Raw genomic sequence first — 12,411 nt, 5'->3', positions numbered from 1 at the left:
ATATGGCCAAACTGGTGGCAAGTGGCATCTTGGCAGCTGCACGCTTGACTTTTCTCAGTTCATGTGCAGTTATTTTGCGCCTTGGTTTTTCCACACGCTTCTTGCGACCCTGTTGACTATTTTGAATGAAACGCTTGATTGTTCGATGATCACGCTTCAGAAGCTTTGCAATTTTGAGACTGCTGCATCCCTCTGCAAGATATCTCACTATTTTTGACTTTTCTGAGCCTGTCAAGTCCTTCTTTTGACCCATTTTGCCAAAGGAAAGGACGTTGCCTAATAATTATGCACACCTGATATAGGGTGTTGATGTCATTAGACCACACCCCTTCTCATTACAGAGATGCACATCACCTAATATGCTTAATTGGTAGTAGGCTTTCGAGCCTATACAGCTTGGAGTAAGACAACATGCATGAAGAGGATGATGTGGACAAAATACTCATTTGCCTAATAATTCTGCACTCCCTGTAGAAGTCACTAAAAACCACCTGAGGAATTGAAATGTGTCCATGGTGGGAGCTGAACACATTTCAGAGTTCCCACCATAAAGGCATATGCTAAAAAAATATTACTGTTAGTATTTTTTTTCCAATACACAAAGGTGAAATTCATGTGAATCCCGGACGAACTGCAAACAAACAGATACAGAAAAAGTTTATTTATGTGAATATGAATTTAATCAGATTTCTGAGGAAAGTTTACACAACATGACACTGAAAAAGGTTTTACCAGAAAACTAACTAACTTTTAATGAGGCTCAGATTCACGCATGTGCAGATCACCAAGTCCTCCACAAGAAGTTCTGATGTTTGTTTATAAACACTCCCCCACGTGGCTGGGAAAACACAGTCGTTACATCAGTTCCCATGGATACGTTCACTCACTTTTAATACACAGAACCTGACATTACAGGTAACATTCTCAGATTTTCATTATTGTGTTTCATTTATTTCTGTGCAACAGTGTCATTGTTTTCTCTGTGGAGTGGAAAGTTTAGATCATTATGAATATCAGAATGTAGTACGAAGGGAAATAAGCGTGCAGTGCTGAGCTTGAAACTTTAAAGTTTTCTGTTTGGTGACAGAGGCTGTTTTGACCTGTTTATTAAACACATAAACTTGAACACATGACCTGCCAGGACCAGGTTATGTCCCGAGCTCCGTTTTAAAAATGACTGGATAAATCCACATTGTTAGGTCTGTACTCGCAGACCTCGCTAACTCAGAGACTTATCCCCGTGAACAAAGCAAGACACTCAGTCCATTTTAACTTGAAAAGGAAGCCAGTCCAGTCAGGATCCCAGAGCTTTAAGCTCCTCACCTGATCCCAGACAACTTCAACTCCAGCCTTCCCTCGCAGCCTGTTATTCAGTAAAAACAGTTAGAGAAACACCCCATTGTAAAACCCATATGGTGTGTCGTAAAAGCTAAGGCACTGTGTTTGTGTGTATGCATGCATATGCGAGCATGTGAGTGTGTGTATGTGTGTTTGTATACGTGACTTCCTGGTTACACGCGTTTTAAAAACATCTAACAACACCAAAGGGTTATCTCCCTTCACCCCGTATATGGTTTAACCCCTTTAACGGTCTATACAAGGCACAGTTGAGCCCATAAATGACAGGAAGTGAACATGCCTTACCTACTGTGGCCCTGAGAGGCCAAATGGGCTGCAACTTCAGAAAACACTTGCAAAAAGAAAAATGCTGCGAAAAGAAAAATGCTGAGTGATACCAGTTGCAAAGAATTTTGGATCCACCTCCACCATCCAGAAAATCAACAACTGCAAATCATAGCATGCTGGGGGGAAAGCAAAAAGAAGTCAACTAGTATGTGTGTGTTTAGACAGATTTGAAACAAAGTAAGTTCCAAGGCACGTTGAGTCCAGCGGGAAGCTGAATTACAGTTTTCAAAGACCTGACACGGTGCAACAACTTGGCAATCCTGTAAAATGCTTGTCACAATAAGAATTCCCCCCCTACATTACACAAATCAAGACTTAGATATAGATAAAAGTATAAAGTGTCTATACATTTGGCTTGGTACATTATTAAGTAAAACAACAGGACCTGTTTGAAACAAAAATTGTCTTAATTCAGTTGCTTTCTACATGCTAATTACAAGGAGAGACCTTGGGTCTTGAAAATATTGCCTGAAAGAAAGCATGAATGCTGAAATCACAGTTAGAATTTGCATAGACTGTCTGCATGTTCAGGGACCTTTTACCCAAAGATTAATAAGGTTGCGCTTCCCATGGTGGTGAGGCGGAAGGAAGGTGCAGTAAGCTGGATAAAAGAAGAAGAACGAAGTGAACGGGCAGAACAGGTGGTGGTTAACAGGTCAGAAAGGTAAGGAGGAGCGAGGTTATGAATGGCCTTGAAGGTGAGCAGAAGAAGTTTGAAAATTATCCGGAATTTCACAGGGAGCCAGTGAAGTTCCTGAAGAACAGGGGTGATGTGCTGGTAGGAGGGGGTTCTGGTGATAATGCGAGCAGCAGAGTTCTGAACCAGTTGAAGCTTATGGAGGGATTTTTTATGAAATATGCATACATAATTAGATTCATCACTCCATAAAAGCTGTTGCCACTGATTTTCAGTCCAGTTCTTGAGTAATTTGTTCCACCTCAGCCTTTTCTCTCCATTTCCCCTCCTTATAAATGTCTTGCTAACAGCCACCCGTCCACACCGTTTCTAATGAGGCTTCAGTGAACAGTAGATGGACCAGGTGCATCTCTCAGGTCTTTGCCATTTACTCAAACTTTTTTAAGGACACAGTGCACACCATGTCGAGGTATGTCAAGTTTTCAATTAGAACTAAAGAAATGAGAACAAATTATCTGTTTTTGTGACAGGCCGCTAGCAACAATAGTTATGTGTCGACACAACACTGGCTCATCCTGTGAGTCATTCAAGAAATGCTTGAGTGAGGCTCAAGATTTGCAGATCTTCTTTCCTCCATTTACTCCTGCTGTGACACGGGGGGCATTGATATTTACATGCAGCTCTCAACCAACCAACAGTGAGGCTCTGCAAGTTTTTTGAATGTGTTTCTTATAAATTTAAATGGAAGCTGAGGTTCCTTTTATGCAAGAATCTCACCTTTTTAATTCCAACAGCCATTTAAACCAATTTCAGACGCTTTGGGTTTCTGTAGAGATGTATCCATAGATATAAAAATCTCTTTTCCAGCTAATTGTTTACTCTTATTTTCAACTAGAGATAATAAAAATGAAATAAAGAAAAAAAGAAAGAAAAAAAAAAAAAAATAAGGTTGCGCATGACCCTCAGACACACAAGGTGCATATAGTCCAGCACAAAACCTGAGACTAACTCCACTCCCAGCTCATTCAGAGGTGACACCCCAGCGTGGTGCTCTTTGTATGCTATAGCACGAAAAGTCAAACTGTACTTTGATTACTCCAGGCAGTAACAAACAATAAAACCACACAACCCTTGCTGCTACACACTAAACTGTCTGACAGCAAAATTAAATCAATATACAGATATTAATAACATATTAATGTAATAATCTGACTTTTATAAGCAGCCATAGTCAGCAAATTCATAATGAAAGCAACAAACAACTCATGTTTTGATGAAACTGCAAACCCTCCTGGCCATTAATCACATAAGATGTACATGCAGGAAACAAAGGCTGATAAAGGAGCACAAAATTAAGACAAATCCAAGACATAAAACGAACTACAATAACAGGTTGTATGCACAAATAAGGCATCAGTGAACACTTAAAAATCTTTAGAATTACAGCTAAATAAAAAAAAAATGTTTTCTTCAAATAAATGTGTAGATTCTAGCTAAATATATATCACAGAAGGAATTCTGATAAACATTAACACAGCTTAAAAACAGAGGGCCACAGCACAAATGCCACCTTAAAATGAAACTGAAAAATAATATTGAAACTGAAATAAATGTACTGAAAAGGTTTGTATTGAACGTGAAAAAAATTGATACTGAAAAAAGATTAAATGAAAATGTGTTTTACAACCAAGTTTTCACACTTACATCTTTTTTATTCACTTACAATTCTTTTAAATCCATCACAGTGTGATGTTAAACTGAACCATCACCTGATGGAAATGTTTATTATTAAACTTCATCTGTTTGAAGTTTAACAGGTACACGTCCCTCACTCAGAACAGAAAAGCAGATGCAACAGATGCTCCTGCCTTGGTTTGAAGACACCTGCATTCATACTTAGAAAATCCATCTGTACATGTCAGTAAGTGTCTCACATTATCATTATCTTCATTGTCTCCATAAACTAAGCAGAACAGCAGGAGACGCAGACCCGTGTTCGCGCCTGGTTCTGGTCTCCCGCATTGGTGTATCTGAACCTCTTGATGTAGCAGAAGATGAGCCAGACGATGGAGATGATCATCAGCACAATGAAGAAGATCGATACGAACACCACCGACGTCCTGCTCACGTACTTCTGCAGGTTCCTCGTCCCGATGGTGATTGTCATGGTGACCGTCACATTTCGTTCCAACAGCGATACGATCTCGCGGCCTTTTGGCTCCGGGATCATGATGGCGACGACCTCGCTCGCACCTGAAGATGAGGACAGGTGAGAAGCACTTTGATGGTCACTGTACTTTTTACATAAGCTATATAAATAAATATTGATTGATTGATTGATTGATGTCATCATTTTGGCCTAAAATATTTGTCAATTAAAAAAAAGGAGTAGAACTCCATGAGCAACAACCACCAATTACTAGGAACAGGAATAGGTTTCAAATATCAAGATGAATAAAAAATAAATCTACATTATTGAAGCAAGGATATTTAGTGGGCTTATATTTAAAAATCCAAAACACTTCCCTTTGGTTAAGTCTCCTTTCTCTGTCACTAGTATGGCTTTGTAATATAGTTCATGTGGCTCTAATCCAGCGGTCCCCAAACAACTCACGGACAGTACCGGCCCGTGAGTTGTTTGGTAGCGGGCCGTGAAAGTTGAGGCTGGATTTAAAGCAAACCAACCACTCAGGGCTTTTTCCCCCCTTCCTGAATTCATGGCATCTAAATGTGGGTGCCACAAACGATTATTTTGATAATCGACTAGTCACCGATTATTTTTGCGACTAATCAGATCATCATCCATTGGACGTAAAACGTTCAGCTTATTGCACCAGCAGCATCTGCTCTTATATAACTATCATTAGCTTACAGCTTTAAGTGTTTAAGGTCTGTGCTAACTAAAAAAAGATGATAGTTTATTAAATTTTAATGAAATTTGCAGATTGTTTCGGTGAAGTTTAATAAACTCCTTGCTATCTAAAATATAACAGGACACCGGAGTATATTCTGGAGCATCTCACACTTCTGATAATCAGCTGTCTGCTTGACGTTTATTCAGCTGTGTAAAAACTATAACTTTAATCTCAGCCAAACCGATTTACTCAGGAACAAATAAAATACAAAAAAAAGGCAAACAATAACATTTTAAGTTATCTAAGTGACTCATATATCATGTTTAACCTGAGCAGCAAAAGATGGCGGTGTGTTTGAAAACAATTTGCCGGGAGTCCGGTGTTCTCACGGCTCTAGTGACCTTGCCCCCGGCTAGCTATCGAGCTAGTGGGTAACAGACGTCTCCGAAAACATCGGAGCGCTTTTGAAAGTATGTGGTGTCTTGATAAACTGAGCAGATATTTGAGGTTTACACAGCTACATTCTCACCTGAAAATATGTTAAACGTTTATTTTGTGACCCAGAAAGAATAATAAGAGTAATATTAAAACTAACTAGCTGCCGCCATTGTTGGAAACTGAGCTGGGCTGCGCTATGAATTCTGGGACACAGCTTCTTCTTCTTCTTCTTCTTCTTCGGGGTTTAACGGCAGCTGGCATCCTTGTACATGCAGTGCTGCCATCTTCTGTTTCAGTCCGTTATTACACTCTTAAATCCTGCTACTTATTCCTGCGTCTTTTGTGATCTTACAAAGCTTCAAACGACGCCTCGACTATTAAATTAGTCGTCGATGATTTTGATAGTCGACGTAATCGTGACTAGTCGACTAATCGTGGCAGCCCTAGTGTAGGCCTGCCAGGGATCCCTGAAGGAGTTTCCAGCTGTCAGAGAAACAGCTGTTACTTCACTCAGCAGCAGAGCGACTCAAAAGAACACCACTTACGGTGCTACGGAGCAGTCAGCCCTGTTATGTAACTCAGCGCTAAGTCGTGACCAACGTCAAACGTCACATGGAGTTTCTCTGGACATAATCGAATGACAGGAGCCTGTTTTCCATAATCAGTCACTGTAGATGCAGCGGGGCTACGAATCCCTGATCCACACGACTGTTTCTGTCAGAGAGGCACTGTGTGGATGACCACTGACAGCATCGTTTAACAAATGGAAATAAACTGATAAAGAAGTATCACAGACCTTCAGTCAGCAACTCTGAGAATATCTCTGATTTCTATCTCTTCCAATTCTATTTCTGGGAAAAAGTCTTCTTGCTGGTTATGAAGAGTGTATCCTCCCCCTTTAAACAATGTTTCACCTCCGGTTTGGCAGCGTTACACCTGCTGATTCCCCTGCAGGAATGTGAAGCTTATTCACACTGCCCAAACCCACCGAGTGAGCACAGTCATGATATCATTTATGTCATATGTTTTCCACGATCGCTATGAGACACAAATGATCAGACTGTAAGTGTTAACACATCTTCTTATTTCATTCCCATCACACAAAAACACTAAGCAGTGCATGCCTGTTAAATTTGATGCTTCCCACACCAATGTGCAACACACTCGCTGTGATCTAGGGAATTATGCATCACATCATCAGTGTTACACTTTATTCTGCTTCAGCTGGAAGCTGATGAAGGCCTTTCAGGGAATGTGTTGTTAACTCAAACTGGAAACGTAAGGCTGGAAACCCGTTTCAGAAATCCTCTGGATCGTTCCATGTACCATGTGTTTTTACACTTCCCACAATGCTCACTCTTGTGCTGCTTGTCCAGCTGCTTCACCCTCAGCTCACTTCTCTCCTCCTCCAGCAGCTACTAAAATAGGGAAGGTATGCTGAGATGATGCTTGCTGGCTGTGACAACCAGCCTCCCTTGAACACACTGCTGCACCCCTCCCCTGCAGCCGAGCCACAAACTACACTCCCCCAGAGACACCAGAGACAGAATTAACCAGCATTGATAAAAGAACAATTATCAAGGAAACACATTTCCTGGCTGTCTTTGCTTGTTATCAGCTCCCAACACACACTATTGATACATTTCCACACATGAGTGTTGTGAACACAGACCTCTCTACATTACCTGGGAACACTGGGTTATGTTTTAAATCACAAAACACAAACAAGGTTTATTTGACAGTTTCAACAATTTACTGGGCAAATTTACATCCAGGACAGAGAAATCCCTGCCTCTGTCACACAAAAAGAGGACAATATATTTAATCATAATACCAAAGAAAATAAACTGTTGGTAGATCCACTTTTTACACTTGAATCCTCCATCAGTGAAAATCGAACTCAATTCCAAAACAACAAATTCAACATTCATATAAAAAATCCAACCCTGCAGGGATCAAACATCTGATCAAACACCAGGGTTGGACACAGACTTTCTAATCTGACATCACAAAGTTATTCTGAAGCTGTAAATCTAATTAAAAACTCCCCAAAACTACTAAGAGAAAACTCTTAAAAGGTTCAATGATACAAGGAAAATCCTTTGCATATATAATCAACAGAGGTTCCTGATAAACAGATTAATAAATGAAGAATAACTGAACAGTTTCTGTGACATGAGTGAAATTTCAGTGAATATGAATCATCTCCAGGAGGTAAAAAGGGTTGGAGCTCAGCAGCAGTCAGAAGAGGAAGATGAGGTGATGAAGAAGAGAGTGTTGACTTGTTAAGTCTAAATGAGACAATTTCTTGCCCCAACACACCAACAGGTGAGACCAAAACTGAGTCAAACCAATGTCTGGTGTCAGTGTGTCTATGTTCTACATTTAATTTATACCCGACACCAACTTAACCTGTACACACATCTACATTTTCCACTCAACTATTTCTCAGTGTCCATAGTAAAGCAGTCCCCAGTGTGAGTGCTTCACCCTGCCCAGTGAGAGTGGCAGCAAAACAGTGCCTCCACAGATGGGAGAATTGTGAAAGTGGGGAAACACAACTTTAAAATTATATAAAAATACACTGCTCAGCAAAAAGTGGTTCCTCTAGTCTAAACTACACAATTTCCAAATAAGGAGAATCTGGGGACAGTTTGCATATAACACCTCCTTGGACATAAAACTAGATGACTCAACACATCCCTTATAACAGAAATACCTCGTCAGTTGGACTTTTTCCATGACGTTTGTATTAAGAAATTAAGATAAACATTGTCCACGTCACCTTTAATCCCCATGACCTTCTACCAGTCGTCCATTGAGAGCCTGCTAACCTACTGCATGACAGTATGGTACGGCAGCTGCACTAAGGCGGATAGAGCGAGGCTTCAGAGAGTAGTCAAGACAGCACAAAAGATCATCGGCTGCCCTCTCCCCTCCCTGATGGACAGTTATTCCTCCCGCTGCCTCAGCAGAGCAGCAAACATCATCAAGGACAGCTCCCACCCTGGTTTCAACATGTTCAGCCTGCTACAGGTGCATCAGCACAAAACCCCACAGACTCGAAAACACTTTCTTCCCTAAAGCCATAACCACCCTGAACTCACACATGCACCGATAACACAGCCCCCCCAATTTTTTTCTTCCCATTTCCTCTAAGAACCACCACTCTGCAATACCAATCCTATGTATATATATTTTCCCTCTGTTAATGCTTTCCATATGTATATAGTGCTGCAGAACTTTGCCTCCCCCCAGCATGTTTGCACTGAGTAGGAGATGCTCTGTATGTCATTATTGTGACTATACGGTTGTATAAAGGCATTCTATTCTATTCACCCCAGCAGCAAACTACCCAACTTAGAAAAGCTCTACAAAGCCTCCTTCACAGAGGGAGGAAATCGAGTTAACTGCGCATTTATTGGGGTGAATAAAGCAGAGCATCATCTACCTGGGTGAGGCATGGTGATGGTGTCGTTCGTGTTGGTGGAGCCCACATTAAAGATGACCACCGCAGAGGCGTTGTGGGCTGCAGCGTGGCGGATCTTGTCCTTGTAGGTGCAGTTGCCCCGGGCTATGAGCGCCACCCAGGCCCCGGCCTGAGCGGGCACCGCGAAGCGGGTGTTGGGGTCGCAGGCCTGGCGGTCGAGCGGTGCTGCGGGCAGGACCAACACCCCCTTGGCGTCCCGCTTCGGAGAGTGCTCGCCATATCGCCCGCACTCCGTCTTCTCGGTGCGCAGCTCCGAGGTGGCCGGGTCTACGTAGGTGATGTTGACGAAGGCGGTGTACCACTCCTCCCGCTCGGCCACGGTGAAGTCCAGGCACAGCAGGTGGACGAAGCAGAAGGAGAGCAGCCACGTAGAGAGGGCCAGGCTGCGGCAGGCCGCCACCAGCGAGCCCGGGGCCATGACGAGCCTCCCCGGGGTGAGAGCGAGCTGTGTGTCGGTAGGTCGGAGGAGCCCGGTAGCTTCAACACTGGAGCCTCCTACTCCACCATGCTACAAGGCAAAACCACCAGGAGCGTGTTTAACTCGCTTATACTCCCCTTTGTTCACACCAAAGAAAAAAAATCTGTTTTTAGCCGCTCCCCTCCACTACTCTCAGGCTACCTAGCAGCAGACGCCTGTTAGCAGTCTCCATTTCCAGCCTCCACCGTTAACTCGATGAGAAACACCCACGAAAAACTCCTAAATGCGCACAACTGAAAGGAGAAATCACCACAGGAGTGACGCGACGTGAGCCCACCGAAGTGAAGCACCAGGCGGTTGGCTGTTGTGCCAAAATTGAAAATTTTCTGTGTTACAAGTTAAGACCTAAGATTTGTCATTCCACCCAAATCCACATTCATCAGAGCTCCCTGCTCTCCTGATATTCTTGTATGCAACTGCGACATAAACTTCTCCCCCTCTCCACTCCACCTCCCAGTAACAAGGTCCAGTCAGACTCTCTCTACTCAGGACCTGAAGCCATCCAGTGAATCTGTCTGGATGATCAGAATAAAACTGTTGCTGATTCATAAATGTTACTTTTCTGTTCCCCTCAGATAATAACAGACGTCTGTTTGCTGTGTTTGGATCCAGTGTGATTTCACGTGAATATTTTAAGAATCCAGCTCTGGTCTTTGGCTCTGCTGGTGACAGTAAAACATCCTCTTCAGTGACTGTCAGTGAGATGTTTGTCCATTCCTCTCTCAGAATGTCCTGTAGTCTATCTCTGGTCTCTGACACAGCTGCTGTCACATCCTCAAAGTAGCTCAGAGGACGAATATTGATGCTGGATGAGTGTGTAGACTCACTGAGTGCTGACAGTGAGGGGTAGTTGTGTAGAAACTGGTTGTGATCCTCTGTGTGTGAGAGCTGCTCCAGCTCGCCGTCTTTCCTCTTCAGCTCAGCGATCTCCTGCTCCAGCTTCTCCTGAAGCTCTTTGACTCGACTCACTTCAGTTTCCTGCTGGGATCTGACCTGCTGCTTCACATCAGAGCTTCTTTTCTGGAGGAGACGGATCAGCTCAGTGAACATCTTCTCACTGTCCTCCACTGCTTTATCAGCAGAGCCATTGATGGCCTCCACCTCCTGTTGAAGCAGCTTCACATCTTTCTCTCGCTCCTGGATTCTCTGCTGGATGTTTAGTCGTCTCACCTCGAGCTCCTTCTGCTTCTCAGTCCTTTCTGCTGCAGCTGGGACTGTTTCATGGCCTTTATGTTCATCCATTGTGCAGAGATAACAGATACTCTGCTGATCAGTACGACAGAAAATCTTCATCACCTCATCATGACGAGAGCAGATGTTCTCCTGGAGCTTCTTGGAGGGGGCCACCAGCTTGTGTTTTTCAAAGGCAGGAGACTCCAAATGAAGCTGAATGTGTTTATCACAGTAGGAGATCAGACACACCAGACAGGACTTGATGGCTTTCCGCTTCCTCCCAGTGCAGACATCACAGGCCACATCTTCAGGTCCAGCATAGCAGTGATCAGCTGGAGCAGCTTGGAGTCCAGTCTTCTTCAGCTGCTCCACTAAAGCTGCTAACATGGTGTTTTTCTCCAGGACAGGCCTCGGTGTGAAAGTCTTCCTGCACTGAGGGCAGCTGTGGATTCCCTTCCTGTCCTCTTCATCCCAGAAACCTTTAATACAGTTCCTGCAGTAGCTGTGTCCACAGGGAATAGTCACCGGATCTTTCAGGAAATCCAAACAGATGGAACAAGAGAAGGTTTCTCGGTTCAGCTGAACTCCTTTATGCGCCATTTTTCCTATCAGTGTCAGTGACTGTGTGAGTTTCTCTTCCTTATAACTGAAACTAGTCTGAGCTCTGATCTCAACAACATGTTTCTGCAGTGAATGGAGCCTGTCAGCTCTTACATGTCACCACATGTTGGTTACCCATCGGCAAACTGCAGATCTGAAGGGGAGGGAACGAGGAAACACGTGGACAGAGAGGAGGTGCTGTGTTTAAGAGCAGGAAGAAGAGGGAGGGTTATCAGGCTGTGCTTCACTCCAGGAAGAGGAGCAGTTAGAGAGCGATACTGTGTGTTTAACCCTTTTATTTACTGCTCACTTCAACTTAAGCTTGTTAACACTTTCTTCTATATAAATAAATCACACTTTGTGTGTTTTTCTTTCTGTGATTTGAGATCATCACATTTTTATTTTATAATTTTTATATGTTATACGCACAAAAGAGCACTTTTTAAATGTTCAATGTTCAGCTGGAAATGAATGTGAAACTTTGGTGATGATCTCAAATCACAGAAAGACACAAAGTTCTGCTCTCTAGGTGAACCAATCCTTGTCCACCTTCCTCTTGGGCAAAAAAAGTACTGCCTGGAGTACCCAGTGTTGATTGTCCCAAAAGAAATAAACCAACAAAACTTGAAGATCATGTATCACACCAGGAGGGGGTTCTATACAAGCTAATTGATGCCATAAACAGAAGTGGCCAAGTTATTTATAATCAACACTCTCCCTCTATATGACATTTGGGGCAACAGCCACCTCCACTTTTCCAATTTTCCCCCAACTTTCTCCACCACCCCTTCCCAGTTCTTACATTCTGTAGCCTCATCTCCCACGTACACACCCAGATACTTCAACCCTCCCCTTTACCACTTCAGCTCACCTGGAAGTAGCCCAATTCACCTGTGCAGCTAAAAATCTGCAAAAGTTCCCAACAATTATTCCCAACTTATTCACATCTTGGTGACTCCTAACAAATACAATAATATCATCAGCATACGCAGACAAACTAAAAGACATATTGACATCAGATAAAACCAACCCAGTAATGGATGACCTCACATTG

The 12,411-nt window shown here is 42.9% G+C and overlaps 2 protein-coding genes across 2 annotated transcripts; both read right to left on the bottom strand.

Moving 5' to 3' along the window:
• Nucleotides 1-4,275: 4,275 nt before the first annotated feature.
• Nucleotides 4,276-9,571, bottom strand: LOC146635577 (RING finger protein 150-like). The gene is made up of 2 exons (XM_085347632.1): nt 9,068-9,571; nt 4,276-4,576 (listed from the first exon to the last, which is right to left on the bottom strand). The coding sequence occupies exons 1-2, from the start codon at nt 9,522-9,524 to the stop codon at nt 4,287-4,289; spliced, it is 747 nt and encodes a 248-aa protein (XP_085203758.1). The 5' UTR covers nt 9,525-9,571; the 3' UTR covers nt 4,276-4,286.
• Nucleotides 9,572-9,929: 358 nt separating this feature from the next.
• LOC146635576 (tripartite motif-containing protein 16-like) lies at nt 9,930-11,357 on the bottom strand. Its single transcript, XM_085347620.1, has one exon. The coding sequence runs from the start codon at nt 11,355-11,357 to the stop codon at nt 9,930-9,932; it is 1,428 nt and encodes a 475-aa protein (XP_085203746.1).
• Nucleotides 11,358-12,411: the final 1,054 nt, after the last annotated feature.

This window comes from Diplotaxodon limnothrissa, linkage group LG3 (genome assembly GCF_057381915.1).
Source record: "Diplotaxodon limnothrissa isolate DT_005_m linkage group LG3, D_limnothrissa_male_GT1.1, whole genome shotgun sequence".
Taxonomy (NCBI): domain Eukaryota; kingdom Metazoa; phylum Chordata; class Actinopteri; order Cichliformes; family Cichlidae; genus Diplotaxodon; species Diplotaxodon limnothrissa.
This window is presented reverse-complemented; position numbering and strand designations above follow the sequence as displayed.